Source organism: Amaranthus tricolor, chromosome 8 (genome assembly GCF_026212465.1).
Source record: "Amaranthus tricolor cultivar Red isolate AtriRed21 chromosome 8, ASM2621246v1, whole genome shotgun sequence".
Classification (NCBI taxonomy): Eukaryota; Viridiplantae; Streptophyta; class Magnoliopsida; order Caryophyllales; family Amaranthaceae; genus Amaranthus; species Amaranthus tricolor.
Genome location: NC_080054.1, coordinates 16,921,708 through 16,941,585, shown reverse-complemented (window position 1 = coordinate 16,941,585; position 19,878 = coordinate 16,921,708). Strand labels below are relative to the sequence as shown.

General features: G+C 33.0%; 1 protein-coding gene across 3 annotated transcripts in view; it reads right to left on the bottom strand.

The window, feature by feature from the left end:
- Positions 1–15,512, bottom strand: part of LOC130820289 (protein MICRORCHIDIA 2-like) — a 29,579-nt gene extending 14,067 nt beyond the window's left edge. For 2 of the 3 annotated variants that reach the window (XM_057685610.1, XM_057685611.1), the window contains exons 1-9: positions 15,020–15,512; positions 14,838–14,912; positions 12,241–12,275; positions 10,502–10,580; positions 10,290–10,379; positions 7,649–7,724; positions 2,593–2,671; positions 216–344; positions 11–109 (exon numbers count right to left, since the gene is read on the bottom strand). In XM_057685610.1, the coding sequence (XP_057541593.1) occupies positions 11–109; positions 216–344; positions 2,593–2,671; positions 7,649–7,724; positions 10,290–10,379; positions 10,502–10,580; positions 12,241–12,275; positions 14,838–14,912; positions 15,020–15,248 (891 nt within the window). In that variant the 5' untranslated portion in view covers positions 15,249–15,512. The remainder of the gene's footprint in view (positions 1–10; positions 110–215; positions 345–2,592; positions 2,672–7,648; positions 7,725–10,289; positions 10,380–10,501; positions 10,581–12,240; positions 12,276–14,837; positions 14,913–15,019) is intronic. The other variant, XM_057685609.1, reaches the window with a different exon arrangement.
- Between the last annotated feature and the right edge of the window lie 4,366 nt (positions 15,513–19,878).

Genomic DNA, 19,878 nt, shown 5'->3' with positions numbered 1-19,878 from the left:
AATGATATACCTCATTATCATCATCAAAATTTAGTTCATATATGCCTTCATCATTCAGCCAAAGGTTGTATATTATTATTTTTGTTCCATGAGATCCAACATCCTCAAACTGCAAACAAAAAAAAATTATGTCACAAAAAATTTCATTTTAGTAAAAACATTCTAAACAATGGACATGAACACATGATAAGTTAGCTTTCCATAATCAAACAAACCTGCATCATAAGTTCCTCCTTTGTAGCAAAAGGGGACCACTCAAGGATCGTATTCATGTTTGATGTCCAGTCATCCAATGAGCTATAGATTATTGGCTCTGCCCAATGCTTAGAAATATCAAAATCAACCTGCACATAATACATGGTAAATTACCAACTTTCAAAACGAGAAAGAGAGTAAACACGATTCCAATAACCAAAGTTTATGAAAATATTATTTTATTAATCCAACCTTTAGCATGCCTTATAATAATAATAATAATAATAATTTAAAAATAATAATACCCTTTCAAATCATTTACTAATAACACTAATTGTATGCCTGATGAAGTAAATAGTTTTAACTATCTTTTTTTAATTGGTTTGTAATTTTTTTTCCTTTTCTTTTATTCCCATTCTCTTTAAATTACCCCATTTACTCTCTTAATGAACATCTCTCCATACCATTACATAATTAAAGAGATCCTTCCACCTCCCATTGGGCCACCATAACAATCTCCCTCTTTGTCCCCCACATCATTATCAGTATCACCACCACTTTGCATATCCATGAATCGTAACCACCTCTCGATGCACATCTCTACCAGTATAATGAATATTCGCTTGGACTACCCCTTGTTTTAATCTTCATGGTTGTAGTCGCCTTTTGCACCATCATTCAAAGCTATGTTGCGGTGCTTCCTAACACCAATTATTCGTAAACATATCAATTTCAATCATGGGCGAAGCTACAAGGGGGTTGGTAAATGCCCAGCCCCTACTTCCCACTCTTAAGGTTTATGTTTTTAAAGTTTGGTCGGACAAACTAAACTTTTTCCTGGAACGTTTTTACAAGCAATATAACTATCAGAGTACTAAAAGTTATCGGTTCAAAGGTAAGCGAAACTTTTTATTGCATAGGGGTAGAGGTTCAAGTCTACGCAGTAGCATATAGCAACTTTTTTAGTATAATTTCACTTTATATAATTCCAGCCCCCTTAACTTTTAGTTATTAGCTTCGCCCTTAACTTCAATCATATCCATTCTTGTTGTTTGTCGCCCACATACAAAAAACATCAAACTATCACTTGGTATCTACTTCGAATAAATATGAAGATCCCAAACTCAAAATTAACCAATTAGGAATTTTTGATAAAAATTTTGTTGGATAAAAATTTTCGAGTCCATGCCAATTCCAAATCTAATTTAAACCTAGAACAAAAATATATCAAAACTTTTATGTTTATTATGTAAATACATCTCACACATCTTTTTGACAATTCAATTTAGTTGATTAATCAATTACAGTGAAACAAGAATTAGCTAATGAATGATTGCTTTGAAGAGAGAAGGAACATGAAGAAAGATTTGTTATATAACAATTAGAGAAAAAAAAAAAAAAGTTGTCTAAAGAGAAGGAAAAGAAAGAAGGATATCCATTTGACGAAAGAGTGAAAAAAAAAAAGAAAAGTAGAAAAATAAGGACTGTTTACTGTATTACAGCTTAGTGAGCTTTTATCCTAAGGTCTCCACACGATTGCCCTTTTTTCTTTTTTTCATCTTTTATCTTTTCTATCAATTTCTTTCTTCAATTTATTTGTCCTCTTTCTTCAGATTTTCATTTTTAGTCTCAAATGGATTTTTCATTTTTCTATTTTTTTCTTTATGTAACAATTAGACAAAAAACAATAAGACGGATTGCTTTAAAATATAGAAGTACCCTTTGTGTTATTTTGCACTACACTAGTAGCTTAGTGCAATTATAACAAATGTTTTAGATCTTAGATTCAATTATAACATGATTATCATATTATTTTAAGTACCAAAAAATGTTCTACAACGGTTTTATAAGTGTGCCTCGCCTACGAAAAGCTCGTGGTTTTATCTTGCACCTTGCGCAAATGCGCCTAGGCTCCAAGACCCTTTTACGCCTTGGTGTGCCTTAAATATTTTAAAACTAAGGCAAAAATTTATAGGTCATCAAATAAAACAAAAAATATTGTCTAACATTCATATTAGCATGATATGGCTTTGTGGTTAACACTGAAGTTTTCGAGCTAGAGGTTGAGAGGTCAAATCTTAGCCTCCCTAGTTATTTTGCTTGGATAATAACTTTGGACCCCTCAATTTATGGCACAAGAGCCGCCACTGGTTAGCATAAATATGATCAATTAAGGTATTAATTGAAATAAGGAAGAAAAGATCACATAAGCAACAAAAAAACCTCCTAAGATAATTACAGCTTACATGGGCTTGTTAGTAGATAATAATTAACAAAGGTTGGATTCTTTTCAGATTGTTGAAAGGTGGATTCATTGAGATTAGACTGCTCAAAGGTTGGATACAAAAAATCGATTTTTCCAAGTTCATATGTTTTTGATTTAAACAGGTAAATTACCATGGGAACAATAACATCATCTTGCCCAGTTAGACGTAAGAAAGAGTATGACAGTAAACCAACACTTTGAGTCGCTTTCCTGTAAATGCCAATGACATATGTCAAGAGAAACAACTTGAACATTACAGTTAAAGTAGAAGACCTAAGTAAATTTTTTTCTACAAAATATGTTAGGGAGTAACGTAGATTTAGCCAATCACTTACACTCAACATATAGCACAACTAATTCATTAGCACTACAATGGAACATAAAACAGATAAAAGCACACATAAAAGGGTATGCAATTGAAAATAATAAGACAAAGAAAAGATAGATATTGTGTTAGCTAATACTTGTGTATGTTTATACATGTGCATCTGTGTAATGTGTATACCATATTTTTATGGATATATAGATATAACTTGGTGCAACAATTTTTAAAACGGATTGTTTATTCAAATTACTGGTCGATTGAAATCGGGGAGGAAAGAAGTACCAAGAGTATTGTGCAAAGGAAAAAACAAGAGGCGTTAGGGAAGCAGAAGGTTGCTAATCCTAATTTAACCTCACCTAAAGGACATGAATAGGACCCACACAAGCAATACAATCGGTTCCCACCCACCCACTTTGAAATGGTAAAGAAGATCATTGTTTCCCTAGGGCTATCCGCTATTCTCACCTAATCGATCCAAAAAAAGTTCCACCCACTTTCCCACTCTCTCTCCTTAAAACCCAAAAATCTTAAATTTCCCTTTCCCTTGCTCAACTAACGCAGTAGCCGCCGCCGCCGCCACCACCTTCCAAGCACCGCCATGTCGACGGGCAGTTGCCCAACATTTTCCGGGGACTTTCATCACCTCCCAGGCGCCGCCTTCATCTTTCCCCAATCTACTCAATTTCTTTTCCCACAAACGCTAATTCTTCCTTGCCCTTGCTCACTGGTTTCTTGCCCCTTTCTACCATGTTCAGGGCCACTGCTGCCACATTCCAAGAACCTCCACATTGTCCGACCATCTCGTCGGCTTTTTTTTGTCAATCTAACTTCAATCTACCCTTTTCTCTCTCATCTAAATGGATTCTTCTTTTCCTCTTTTTTTCTCGTAAAAACAGGTGTCATCTTTTTTTTGCCTGAATTTCTTTTTTCTCAAGTTTCTTTCATCGTAGTTCCTAACCTTTCTTTCCTTGAGCTGCGTGTTCTCGAGGTTAATACCCTTTAGATCTAGATTGTGTTCCTCTTTTTCGTTTTCTTCCTCTTTTGTGATTTCATGGTATATAATTGCCATGAGTTCATCCTTCATTCCTTGATGGAGAATGAGAAGTGAAAATCCATTAAGACTACATTCGTGTTTCAAAGGTTCATCTGCATCAAAATGTTCATCACAGAATTCACAATTCCCTTTTTCCCATTTTTCATTAATTTCATTTGTAAAAGTGGATTTGAACAAACGAATTACATTACTTTGGACAACCCTTTTGAGCATATCTAAGGGTGGTATTTCGGACCTAAAAACCCCAAAAACCGCATCGGGATTAGTAACCTGAGTATTTTCCGGACCTGCGCCATCTCTAACGAGTTTCCACTCACCGAAATCATACCACTTTGACACCATGTTTGTTATGCATTGACAAATTCAATAAAACAGTTTTGGAAATGAGATAAAAGGACAAAAGTGAAATTGTATCATAAAATAGATGACTAATGGAAGATTAGAACCTAGAAGTAAAATAACAAAAGATAAATCAAGCAATTCGAGAAGCTTGAGATTTCCAAATTGAGTAAAAACTAACCCACAGTATGTTCAACAATTTTCTGGATACTTATAACTCCCTAATTTCCCTTACTTAAAATAAAACTACCTCGCAATACTAACTTATTCCCCAAGTCTTCCCAAACATGAAAATTACCTAAATTACCCTTACGTTAGCCAAATATCCAAAATACCAGTTCATTGCAGTTTTATATGTCCACCATCATGGTTTTGGCTTCCGAGACATGTAAATCGTGAAATCCATTTGTACTACATCTTCTCCAACTCTATATTATTGTAATTATTTCCAACGAAAGTAAACAATTCGAAAATTCCGAAAACTATGTATGGCAGCGTACAGGTCATCGCAGACTGCAGAAACCTTTTTGTATTTATGAACATAACTTTAAGATGATGAACTGACAAAGATTGTGGTGTCAATGGAGGTTAAACAATAATGACGGGATATAAATATAGATATCAGAGAAGTCTAATTCTCTGAAAAAGTCCCAATGAGCTAAGAAGCACCTACACAAATTTCAAACAATATTTCATAGGCTTTTCTCTATTCTTTTTTCTATTTTTAGCAATGTCGTTTCTGTATTCTACTTTCTCCTCTAAACTGACTAGATTTTGCAAGCTACTCCTAATAACTATTATTAAAAATTTATAGTACCTATGGTCCCCTTCTATCGATGCATTACAGAATCATAAGCAAAAAGCATAAATCAAGAATATAAAAAAAGGGAATGTTCAACATCGTTTCAAATTCTTGTTTTCTACTTTACATTATCAAATATTGAATCAAAAGTCTCACTATCATTTTGATTTCTGGTTTTAAGCTTTACTTTCTAAAATATGGAAGCAATAGTTGTTCTGCAATGTGTTTCGGAACAGATTTCTTGTGAATTTTAGAAATCAAAAGCAATTTTATGGGCGCCACTGTTCTGGTTTACAGTAAGGTTTGATTACTTTAGAACACACCCTATCTCCAGGCTAAGTTCCACGACTCCCATTTAATTTTTGTGACCACCTATGTCACTAGAAACCAAAAATATGCGTCATCCCAATGATCCCTAAAAATTCCAGCAAATAACAATAGCCCTCAAACAGAAATTCTTGACCCATATCAAGTTTCTCTCACCTCCCTTTCACTCCATTCTGCTTTAGTTTTTGGTAAACTACTGTCAAATCCAAAAACAAACCGCTAATTTCCTTCTTTGTCTTCACCACTGCATCATCACCCATGTCGTGTCTACAACTTCTTAATATTCCTATATTGCTTATTCAAGAAGTCTTCAAGGTCAAAGTCCACAAAAAAGAATAGAATAGAATAAGATCAAGTCCACAACAAAGGTCAAATGTCCTTGGTTTTCCATTTCTCAAAAATTTTCTTTCAAACTAAAATGGATTGCAAATACGTATGAAACATAAGACAAGAAGTACATGCAGCCTTATGGTGAGATTTGATATGAGACAGTTTTGAAAGAAAAATATAAAGCATGCGTGGACTATTGCTCCTAAGAAAGGTGAATTTTATTTAGTTTCAGAAACCTTAAATCTCACAACAGAGATCAGTTTTTTGCTTTTAATTATACCGCACAAGCCTTAAGCTAGAGGGCTGAAAGAGAATTATTGAATTTCTACCAAGTTTAAGTTTATCATCCTAGAGGCAATGCGGAAAAGGACTCATATCTTCATAAATTCACAAGAAAAGAAAATCAGACATAAGTGCTCTAAATCTCCTACACCTCACACTTTCGGGCATTACAGGTTAACATGACAACAAAATGACAAAGTCAAAGCCATAATTTCAAATGAATGAATACACCTGCATGTAGGGGTGTTCAAAACCGGGTACCGGGTCGACCCGGATCCGGAAATTCGGGTACCCGCTTTTTCGGATACCTAAAATTGTGACCCGGTTTAAACCGGGTCGAAAATCGGATACCCGATTTTGTTTATTTCCTAAAACATGTGTTTTTTTTCCTTATTTCTTTTAGAATTTCTTTTATATAACGTTCAAATACTAAATCTCTAGAATTACTTAACCTAATTAGTCATAAACATAAAGTTAAAAACAACTTCTAAATAAATTTAGGGTGAATCCATAAACTTTTCAGAGCAAGAAAAATCCCCAATATACCCACTGATATACTCATATACCCACTGGCTACTGATATACTCATATACAATATACCCACTAGAAAAATAGTAGTTGCATATTTGTTCTAAAATAATGGAGATGAAGATACCAACAAATACAGTTGCATATTTTTAAAATAATTACAGTTGCGGAAGCTAAATTTATACAAAACAATTTCACTATACACTCATATACCTACAATTGGAAGCTATCAAAAATTAAAAGGTGGAAAAAAATTTTAATTTAAAAAAAAAAAAAACTGATACTGGGTACCCGGGTTTACAAAAATTGATATCCGGATCCGACCAGAATACCCGGTTTATAAACCTAGTACCCAGTTCGAAATACCCGTTTTGACAAATCCGGTTAATTATCCGGTTTGAATAATCGGCTACCGGATAATCCGGGTCGAGTTTTGCAAACCGAGTTTTTTTGAACACCCCTACCTGCATGAACCAATCCATCCACAAAAAACGTCTTATTCCATTCATTTTAATCAACTATCATATGCTCTAGCTCTAGCATATTCAAGTTCTTCATTCCCCTTTTACTCTTGTCATCCAAATTATCCTTGGTCTTCCATTCATCCTGTTGTTATTTAAGCTCCTTACTTTTCCAACAATCTAGTCAAATGTGATCGGTTATTAATCATCTTATCCTAAATGTTTCCTATTCAGAGTTCTTTTCGTATGTCCTCAGTTAAAATTCCATCTCTTAAGGTATACTCATACATCCATCTTAGTGATCAACCTTTTAAAGATCTTTGAACTAATTTTTGTTGTGATGGGATTACGTTAGCTACTTAACTTGCATCAATTAGTATATGCTTCTAACCCACATCATGTGAATTATTATAGATATCTAATAATACATTTATGTCAGGTAGTGCAGAGTGCATCTTTATAGTAATAAATTCTAGCATGCCAATATAACCATCCCTGAAAAGTACTTTACACAAAATTATAATATTAGTGAAAATCACATGTATAAATAGAATACAAACACGGCCATGAAAGCATTTACCTCATAACTGGAAGTAAACAAAGCACAAGCTTATGGTTATAGGATTATGGTTATAGGATTATGTTATCAATAGCAGTAATATATGAAAGCAAAAACTTTGCAATGAGATTTTTACATACATCATCAGTACAGATACAAACAAATGACAAAGAAGATTACCCTGGACGTGTAGAACGACTTAATACAATCACATCAGCACCCAGACGCATAGTACTTGTCTTGAAACCATTGCCATCTAAAATTAACCCGAGGTTTAGTTAACAATTCGTTGAGTTTTCATTAATAACAGTATCTTCAAATGACAAAGTTGGTATACCCTACTTTAAACTCTTTGGTAAGATTCGAAAAACTCCATGAAGCTTTCTTTGTAACAAGCAAAATCATGAGCAAATAGAAATTTAAATACAAACATCTGAGCTTTGACAATTTATAGAGGTAGCCATAAGCGTTGAAAAAATGTAAGCACCCCATATAGAATTTGTCAACATCATATCAAAATTTTACATTCCATGTAGGCATTAATAGCTTGGAGCACTAATGAGGGAAAAGGATAATCGAGAAAATCAATTGGTTTTAAGTTTTAACTAAATAGGAAGTTTCGAACACTATAATGTATAGACTTCATAATAACGCAATACATCAAATGGAACAAAGAGACAAATAACAAAACAAAAAATGAAAGAGGACAGTTGAATAGACCAAGAATTTATTACATTCCATCTAATCTGATCTACAATTTTTTTATTTTTATGTTTTTTCCAAATTAATACATTTGTTTATGCAATTATTTCGCACCTACAGTTACCAAAAAGATAATTTGTAATTAGTTTATTGCATCAACGTCTTTCAAGTATATAAAACAATAAAAATAACTACATCTTGAAATATCTAGGTAGCAACTAAGGGTGTCCAAAAAAGTCCGACTTTTATAAACCATGATATTTCGGGATGGGTACCAGACCCGCTTCAATGGGGTCGGTCATGGGCCGTGTAAAAAAAAGAAACGAGTACCCGTTGACCCATTCTTAATAAAAGTAAAGGCAGCTGCGAGGTTTATAAAACAAAAACTTACAGAAATCATATTTTTGATCCCCTCATTTTTTCTAATGTATCAAATATCAATGAAAAACCCTAACCCTTCTTTTTCTGCTCTGTTATTTTTCAATCCCTAACTTCTGCTCTTCTCAATTTTCGATTCTCTCAATCTCCTTCACGCCAAATAGGCTAATATAGACAAGTGTGCTTCATGGTCGACAGTTCGATCCTCATTCTCCTTACGATGGACATAGACAAGTCCATTGTCCCTTTTTTACGTCTTTTGTTACCAACTAACCATCTGAAAATTAAATGGCTGATTTTTTTTGGTGGATCAATGTTACTTGAATCATAAAGTGAAGTTAAGTGTGTATTTAGTTTAATAACTTAGTTTAATAAGCATTAGTTTGGTTGTAGTATGAATTATTATGTCAAACTTCTAATGTTTTATTTAGGTGATATCAATAATAAGAAATGCTTAAGGTATTACTAATTGAATTCATTTTGGTTGGTTATTTCTAAATGTTTTCATTTATCTTATTGTTTTTGTATTAGTTTCTTTAATTAATTATGTTAATATGCTTGTAGATCTGACAGATTGCTTCTGTCAATATCTGCAACTTACTAAGATGAGTAATCAAACAAGAAAATTAAGAAAAGAAGAGACAAACACCACACACGATATAGGCAGTATTCGAGCTACTGCAAGGCTCCTAATCCAATCCTTCCTTTTAAATCTTTATTTGACAAATCAGAATATGTACAATGTTGGTCTTATATAGGAGTCAACACAAGACTCACTAAGACACCTCATCAAAACTATCTAAGGACTAACATTTACATGACAGCTGTCCCACTCTTTTTATTTCTCCAATGATAAGTCTTGAGGACCGGTTGGACCAGTTGTTCACTCATGACAGTAGGAATGCGTAGTCAAGACATTGAAGGAAAATGAGAGGATTTATATATTGTCAGTTTCTAAATTATAAGGTTTTGATGTACGTACTCGGTGTTTTGACCCGAATCATTCGGGTTCCTAATAAGTGGGTAGCCTGATAATTCGGGTTGGGACATGGACCGCACACACAACTACCCAACCACTGTCAGATGATTCACTAATCTCTTTGCGAATCGCGAATCAAAAAAGCGAATTATGGTCGGTTTGAGCTATTTAAGGGTCATTTTAAGCGAAAAAGGCGAATTAATAGACGTATCATGTTACACTGGCCATAAGGTACCACAAAGGCTCAAATTTTCACTATTGGATTAGGAGTTCCAAATCTGGACAATAGCTAGTTAAAAAAAATTTGTGCAGAGCATGTCAGCAAATACATTCTAAAGAAGTGGGTCAGCGATTTCACTCCAAAAGGTGCAACTTACGTGGAAACAACTAGTAAAGCTAGTAAAGTTGTAGAGGTAATGGTTGGAAAGGAGAGGAATGCGCATGGAATAATAGTTTTATTCATAATGAAATTTCCCGTAATGATAACGTCATATAAGAGCCCAAAAAAACTGATCAAACTCCAAAAAGTTTAGATCTTTTGAAAAAATATTGCCTCAGATCAAATTAGAAAAACAAACAATTTCACAATTGTTAATTGCACACCAGATTAATAGATATGAGGTAAAGTACACGACCCTAATTTCTGATGATCACTTATCAAAAAGAGAGGGAGCTTCAATATTTACTATAAGTGGGCAAAGATATGTCCACTTCAGTGCAAAGGATCATAAACATCACAACCTAAAATTATTATCAACTCACATTGTCCAATTGTATTATTTGATGTCTTTGACGAGTAACCCAAGCTCATGCATTTCCTTATTCCCTCTGGATCCATTCCACCACCATCATCTGGACACATGTCAGAGAGCTTAGCATATACAACTCAAAAGTAATGATAACATTTTGTAGCGGTATTCAAGGATGCTAAGTTCTCATTCCATTAACATGATAGTTTAATGACAATTTACTACCTTGAAAAAGTAGTGCAGGAGAATTATCCTTCACATTTAAAATTTTATCGACCTTCACAAATGTAGCACCATTGTGTATCTACAACCACAAGCAAGCAACAGAACAAATAAGTAGATAGGCTGGAAGTCTGGAACCATTCAATTAGAAAATCTGAAAGGACTAACAAGTAATCACCCTAGCGAACAATGTCATTGAGCTTACCTATAATCCCAAATCATTGCAGGCAAGACTGACCAATGTAAATGAAATATATACATGTTTCCCTAAATTGCCCTATTTTAATAGCCGACGATGTATGTTGTGATGAAGACATAGTCATTGTTGTTGTCTTTTTTAGTCAAGTGGTTGGAAACTAAGCCAAGTATCTAGCCAGGAAAACCCTTTGTAAATATAGGAAAAGGCTATAAGAAATAGTCTTTTGCCAATTTTATGGGCATTGTTGCTTGCATATTACCCCACCTATACGAACAGAGTTGCTGAAAGTTGTATGATAACCATGTAAAGGTTCTAGTTTCTCCATCAAACTTTGTAAATTGGGAGATCAATAGGTAAAAGAAATACCGAGAACAACTACCAAGGTTTTAAGAAAAGAGTCTTTGTTTCTAATTAATTCCCCATATTGTTGGGATTAAAACTTCGCCATCATAATTTCCAATATTGTTGAATTGCAACACATGTAAGTTTTAAGAAATTTCACATTAGAATATCACTATTTTGAGTACGTTGGACCACCTATTTTTGCCATCATCTTGTTGGGAAATGTCACATTATTTGTCACCCTCGAATCCATTATAATGTACCCTTTTTCCTTTTTTTTCTCACATCCTCAAACTGAACTCTCCATTTTCTCACATTTCCCACATATCAACCTCACTTCCACTCACACCAATTGGAACTATTACCCCTTCTCCCCCAGTCGAGCCACCATACTTCCACTCACATCAATCACTGTAAACCAATGTCACATGATTCATAGTTGGCTTTGATTCGTTGTACGGATTTGAGTTTGCGATTCTCTAGTTTTTAGATTTTGCTAGATAGTAATATGTAATTCGATTTTTAAGGTCGTCATTCATTTTAGTTAATATAAGATCTCAATAAAATAAAACATAATTTAATGTTAACAAATTGTGTCAATTTAAAATGTATTGAAGTATAAATTTAAATATAGGCTGAGAAAGTAAAAAAGAAGAGAAGATTATGAATATAATAAAATACTCCGCTTCTAGTAAAATGTGGAGTAACTTGAAAAGGAAGAAAAAGAGAAGTTCTAAGGTAAACTTGTCCAATTACTAATTTATTTTTCACGGTCCATTTGGCCCATATCCTTCATTTAATCCCATTAAACAAATATAAAGTCAAGGACCCACTCCCATTTTGAAACCTTACACACTTCCAACAATCTTGCCTCTTTGTTTTCTTTATCTCTTTTCCTCTTTCTCAGTTGCGCTTTCTCCACACTCATCTTCACATCTAGTCAGAAGAACAACCAAGATTTTTAATGATGTTGGCACTTACAAATGAGATTCTATCTTCTCCTCCATTTCTTTTATTTCCTCTAATTCCTCTTTGATTTCTCGAATTAGTGATTTAACTAATTTGAATCGCAAACGAACCCCAAATGGGGTCGATAGAATCCAATTAGGATTTGTGGGTGCAATGGGCGAATTATGTGACACTGATGTAAACTAAGATTACATAAAATAAAAAAATTAAAAAAAACAGAAAGAATATTCACCTCATCAACAGCATTGTCCAAAAGCTCAGCAATAGCTACAAAAACCACAAAAGAATTTTTACATTTTCACACTTTTTGTAATTTATCAAAATTAAGGAGCATTTAGCATATTTTGGTATAAGAGGAGGTCGTATTTGTACAAACCTTAGGGTTACCATGTAAATTAAAAAACCAGCAAAGGTGCTCGGAGGCACTCAACTTTACCGTTAAAGAGCACTCTAAATTGAAGTCATGCCAACCCAATTTGGCTAAGTCACCTTAAATGTCCAATTTCTATTTCGGGTTAAGTTTTTAAACTTATTTATTGTAGAATGTCTCCTTTCGTTTTGGTTGGATAAGTTTTTTTTTGGCCAAGTCATCCTAAATGTCTCATTTTTCTCTACTACTTAAATAAACCTAACCACGTTCTTAATACTTGTGCAAATTGAAATGTGACTAATAGGGTGAATAAGTGGGTGTATTTTTATACTTCGGATAATAGTGTGAGATAAATTGCTAAATGATTGCTTATTTTTTATTGATAAGTGCAATTATTTGCACTTATTCATGGCATTTATATTCCTTTTTAGTATAGTATTAGATCAATTTTGTGTGATTTTGTAGTGTATCTGTTTAACTTCACCTGAAGATCATAATATTAATGTTTTGTTGTGTTTTGGAGTGAAATGGGAGAAATTATGACAATTAATAGGACCATAAAGCTATAGGAGGATAAAAGTTTGGAAAAATGGCTAAGACCCCTAACAAGTGAAGAAGAAGAAGCAAGCCTATAGGCTGAGACCAGGCGGCAAGTCATCATCCCATGACAAAATCCATGACTCACCACCTAATGGGCCAACTAGTCGTTTCTATTCTAAAGGCCAAAAGCGCCGCTAAGGTTCTAGAGTTTGCAAATTGGCATAGTAGATAAGTGGTGAGTCTGCTGTCTGAACTACCTCATGTTTAACTCTTAAACTAATGCTCGTGGTTAAATAAAATGCATTGTCATTAATATAAAAAGTAATGTATTCTCGTGAGTGATGAACTATTAAAAAGCATTTCAAAGTTTGAGAACTCGGAGACAACAACTGTTATAATTTAAATGGTTTTTCTTTCATTAAAATGTGAGTGTTAACTTCTATAGTTTTTCTAAATATTTTGCAATGCTTTATTGTGCTGATGATTCAAGAAACATTGGTTGAAAATTGAGAAGGCAAAGATTTGAAACCTTTACCATTTAGCAACAAAAATATTAACTTAACCACCATGCCAACTATCTTTATATAAGTTTTTAAGGGTGTATTATAAATATTATATCAATAGGGCCGATACCCCCTCTCACTTAAAAAGTATCGCCACTACATTTTAATATTGCACCCCCAATTTTAAAATCCCGAGTCCAAATTGAAGTGCTCACCTTAGGAGCTGGTCTCTCCCAAAGCTATCAAGGTGGCTAGTGTATTCATCGGCCAAGCCTTAAACGAATTTTCGTAACTAAGACAATTGTGATTTTGTTTAATGTATCGTTAAGACTTAAGAGTGTTAGAGGTTTTGAGTTAATTAAAAATAAGAAGTATTGCCCAGAATAATCCAACCTTTCGTGATTTCCCTACAATAATCCCTACTATGGTTTAACCATGAATAATCCCACTTTTAAAGTATGTTTTTCCTTAACATCCAAAATTACCTAAAACCTATTAAACAAGTCATTTAAGCAAAAAAAAATTAAAAAAATAAAAATAAATAAAAAAAAACAAAAAAATTAAAGGCAAAACTCCCTCTCACCAACAGTTGCCACCCTCCCACTCCCCTTGCCCCTCCGCCATGCCACAGCTGCCCCCTTCCCCTCCCCCTCCCCATGCATCGTCGACCAATTCCTCCTCCACCACCCACTGTCAGCCACCCTCTCCCTCTCCCATGCGTGTAGTGTGTTGATATAAATGTTTCAATCTTGGAGAAAGGGAGGGCTTCAATAATCCCATGCGTGTTAATGTGTAATGATATGAATGTTTCAATGTTGGAGAAAGGGAGAGCTTCAATGATCGATGGGAAGAGAATTAGGGTTGTGGTGGCTGTAACTGTGGATTGGGTTGGGTGATTTTTTTTTTCTTAATATTTAAATTTTGTTTTATCTTTTTTTTTCAATTTACCTACAATAATAGGTTATGTTACCTCTTTGGATGCTAATGGAAAACATACTTTAAAAGTGGGATTTTTAATTATTAATTCAAAGTAGGAATTATTATAGGAAAATAGTAAAAAAGTTTGATTATTTTGGGTAATTTTTCCTTAAAAGTAACAACAACAATAATATTAATAGTACCATTAACAGATTACCAACTCACAAAGAAAATTTAAGATTCAGGATACTGCATTAAAAATTCAAATTTTGTGCATTGTTTTAGAAAGTTACTCTAACAAAACCGAGTTTGGATCCTCTGCGCCAATTTATGCAGCATCTCCTACGAAGTGGAATAGTTAGTTTTCAAATTCAGTTTTCTTTTATTCCTTACATGTCAAATTCTCACTAAATTGAATAGTGACATACTTTTGTTCAGATGATCCAGATTCATTAAAACCATATGGAAGTACAAAAAAGAGCAGAAAAAAACACTCACCACCAAACGCCCATTTATGAGAAGTAGCATTGGAGTGGAGAAACTTGGGATGAACACGTGCATGTTCCAATTCACCTGCAAAAAAACAACCCCAAATACAAAATCAAAACTATAAGTCCCGATTCAAGCAATATTAATAAAATTTACATTGCAATATTACAAAATGAAGTACTATAAATTACCGTGGGCAGGAACAAATGATGAGGGACCAATTTCATATGAACCGGCTTTCCAGAAACTTCGACATTCAAGCTTTTGCTTCTTTAATTCGGGAACGACTGAAACATCTGGCTTTGGAGGTTCCGAAGCTTCCAATTGTAAAAGGCTGTTGTTTTGCCTAATTGAATCATTAGCGACAATTTCTTCGTCATCGCTTGGAATTTCGACGACATCGACAAGATAGTTTGACATTTTTGTTAGTAGATTTGGAAACTGAGATTAAAATGTGATGTCGCCAGTGTTATGTAATGCAATTGAAATTCTAGGGTTTCTTTATGGAAATGACTGTTAGAACTTCTACCATTAGGCACTTTAGAACTGAGGCACAATTGAGCAATGAGCATCAGTTAACTGATTTGAAATCAAATCATTAAATGCCTCCAACTCCAACTCTCCAAGGGCCAAGTAGCCAACGACGTTTTATTGAAACTATCTTTTTTAAACGCAGTTTTATTGAAACTATCTTTTTTAAACGCAAAATTCTCGTATAAGCGATTTATTGAAACTATCTTTACTAGGTATTTAGGAGTAGTATTTACTACTCCTATTTACTACAAAAAAATATTTATTTTTTTAATATAAAATGTTAATTTGTAATAAAAAAATACTAAATATTAATATTATATACTTAAAATTTATGTAAATTTGACGTATAAATATGTGTAATAAATAAAATTAATTGGACTTATCATATTTAGTTATTTATTAGTTTTCTATAGAATATGAAAAATAATGTAAATTTATAATTGAGAAAACCCATATTTTAGCGGCTTAATTAATAGTAATTAATTAAGTTAATTTTTGTATTAAATTTTAAATATGTTATTTTATTTAGGCTCAGAATAATATTTTATTATTTAAGAATATTAGTCGTATTAAATTTGAGACAAAAATATATTATACGATAAAAATAGGATAAAAAGTAACGTATGTCATAGTTAGACACATAAAGGTATGAGGTGTCAAACCTTTAACAATATCAGGTTGCTCATCTTCCTTCATTTCTTTAAAAAAATACAGAAAACAAACGAGACTCAAAATTGAGCTCCCCTCCTCCCTCAAACCTCAACACCATTATCAATCATCACTACCACCATCGTGCCTCCACACACGCCGCCACTGCTGCGCCACCTTTGACACCACTTCAGTCACCACCTTCTCACCACTTTATTTTTGGTAAAGCTTCATGTGTTGTTATTGATATTAAAATTAGGGTTTTATCAATTTGGGGTTTTTGAGTTGAATCTCAATTGGGTTTATAAAATCAAGTTAGAATTTCTGATTTGGGGAAAAATTAGTAAATTGAAGTTCCATCAGGAGATAATGTAGTTGATCATTGAAGAGGTAATTCATCCATGGTTTTCAAATATATATCAAGTTTTAATGGAGATTTGCTCATAAAAGAGATAAGACACAATTAGTAAAGCTTTTAAAGTTTGATTTTGAGTAATTGATTTTATATATCAAATTCATTTGATTTATGACTATGATTTTGATTCAATATATTGTTTATTGTTGAAAATCTGTGTATTATGCTTTGAGTTTGTGAGACTAAGTTATTGTTAAGATTATTGAGTTTAAACTTCATGTTGAACTTGGGTATTATGATCTTGTTTTTGGGTTATAGCTTGAGTATCAATTAGATTTATTTAGGTAATTTTGATTATGATATCAAGTTAGGTTTCTAGTATCAAATTGAGTTCTTATCAAGTTTTGGGTTCTTGTTTAATGTTGATTAGTAATGGTTATTTGGGTTAATTTTTACATCAATTGGGTGATTAATTCAAGTATTGAAGTTGGATTCATTTGGGTTCTCTTTGAGTTCTAGTTCATGTGGTAGTATTTGATTAATGGTTACAAATTGGAGTTTTGATTCATCTTCAATGTTTAAAAACAAAGTCCATTTATAGTTCTTAAAAATTCAGGTTCTGTCCTCTTTGTTCTCGACTGATTTCAAGTATCTTCTGGCCATTTTTGGGTTTTAGTGTCTTCATAAGATTTGTATAGCTCTGAGTCACGGTCGCGTAGGTATTTGAATCGCCCCCAAATGAGTTCGTATGAGAGAGTTATGACCAAAATACTAACAAAATGTTATGAAAATCGAGAATGACCAATCATGAGATTAATTGTTCAAATTGAAATTTCAATTGGGTATTCTTTTAATCAAGTATTTGGTTATTTATTGGGTATTTAAGATCAATTTAGGGTCATTGTTCATTCTTGAAGTGGGGTTAGATTGATTGTAGATATTGTTGGGGTAGAAGAATTCAAGTAGTCCTAACCATCTTCCATTCCTTTGTGTTAAAATAAGTTTTAAACATATCCATCTTCATTCTATTTACGTGTATGTTAATTTAAGGGTTAAAAGAACCATTAAATTGACATTTTAATTGTTGTGTATTAGGTTTTTAGAAAGTCTTTTGGTTGGAATAATTGAAGTAGTATCAAGAAGGAGCCATTTTGAGGTCCATCAAAATAGCCATTGAAGAACTAGCAATTGAAGTGGATTTTTGGTTTTTGATTTTCAAGTTTTATGTGACTGTGTGGAAATTAAACTACTATCTTTTAAAGTTAAATTCAAGTTAGTTCATGTTTTATAAGTATTATTTTGCTGCTGATTGTTTGGGACAAAATCGTATACTTAAAAGTGGATACTCGAATTTCTTCGCTCAAGCTGAGTTTAGAACTGGGCTCAAGCTGAGTTTAGAACTGGGTCTGAACTATGGTCGCGTATCGCGAGGATTTGTGCGACTGCAAGTCCAGTTTAGGACTGTATTTGACTTTGTTTGACTTTGTTTTCTAATCTTCAATTAAAAGCATGTTTTGTATGTTATTGCCTTATAAAATATGAGTCTTGAAATATCGTATTATGAAAATGAAGTATGATTGTTTATTTCAAAGAACATCAAGTGAATTATGTTTTGTTTTATATTGAAATATTCGACATTGAAAAATGTCTGTTTTTGGGAATTAGCAACGGATATTTATATCCGGATTATTGTGAAATCCTATAGCTTGATAATAGGTAATGGTTATTCGGATCGGTCTCGAGCCCCCGATCCCATTTCATTCTTGCAAGAACCGTATTTTCGGTGATGACGATCACCCGTGTTCTCAGGATTTAGATCAAGCCTACTTCCTGACGGTCCATATATTCCCACGTTTTAAAGTGTTTTTATATAATTGCTTTAATATGAGTTTTCAATAAATACGTTTGGTATATAAAGTTTTGTTTGTTTTGCAATGAAATCATATATTTCATTTATCGTATTGTTTCGCTATTGACATGTAAAATAATAGCTGTATTTTGATGATTTCGCTATTAACTTGTAAAGTTATAGCCGTATATTGATTCGCTATGAACTAAAGGTTCTTAGCCATACTTATGTCGATATCAAACGATCTTTTAAAAAAGTTTGAATTTGGATAAGATAATGTTATGGATAGTTACCAAATGAGCAAAGGAATTTATTAGAAATGTTTGTTAATGACTTGTATATAAATGTAATAGTTTGTTGGATTACTCAATATTTCAATTGTTGACAGTCTTTGATGGGACCTATCCTTACGGGGATAGATCCACTTTCAGGTCAACTCTAATATGAATGGACTTTTGCTGCATTTATGTATTATGTGTCGCAATAGCAAGGGCGTCATTTTACGAAAGTTAACTTGTAATGACATTTTAAAAAATCATGTGGTTGTAAAATTAAAAGATTTAGATATATTGTAATGTATAAACTTAGCTTATAAATGATTTTTAACTATTTAAGTTTAAATTATGTAAATTTTTAAAATACTCTGAATATTGTTTTGATGTGGCTATCGAGCCACAAGTCGGATTCAGCCCAGACTCCTATAAGTCTTCCGACGTGCTTTGTAAACAGTATTATTATTACACTATTTGCGCTGGTTTGGGTTGTTTCAACAATAATAAAAAGAAAATTAATAAACTCTATTAGATGTATCAGATACATCAAGTTGTTGAAGAAACAACAATAACCTGCAAACAAATTAGAAAACAGGTAAAGGTATGAGTTAAATCAAAATTTATTAAAAAGATATATAAAATCCTTATATGTTTGAAAAAGCTTCTTTGAACACAACATTATAAGGAGAAGTATTTGTGATGTTTTCATTTATCACATATTAAAATCTTTAGTCCTCTTCTGCTTGTCACACGTGATACGAGCACATATAGTTGATCGTGGCTGAAAATAGGTTTTGACAAAAATAACCCTACATGTAACAAAGACTGCCCTTGATTTTTGTTAATTGTACGTCATGGCAAAATAGATGCTTATAGGAAATTGCCTTCGCTGTATTAACAGGCGGATTTACATTATCAGTTGGTGTAAGAGTGATACGTGGAATAAGAGTAGTGTCTCCCTCTTTACATTCTGTAAGAATCATAGCCTTTATGTGTGTTTCCTAAGACAACTTACTATCAGTCTTGTGTCATTGCACAAACTAGCTGACTGATCAATATTCCTAAGCAACATAATTGACACACCTTTCTCCAATCTAATTTCATGATTCAGCAAACCAAATTATTTAGAAAACTCAATTGAGAATGCATTGTTATGATTGTTGACAATATCAGCTTTGCTTATGGAATCTCAGCTCATGTACACCTTTTTCTCACCGTGTATTAAAGGCATTGCATAGTCATTAACTTTGCCTACAATTTCATTTGTAGGAGCTTGAATAACCTTGTCACAAAAACTCGTGTAATGTACGATGTTGTTGATATAAAAATATATATAAATATAAGTTTTTAAATAGAGATGCAATCAAATGTTTTCAATATAAAATTATAATA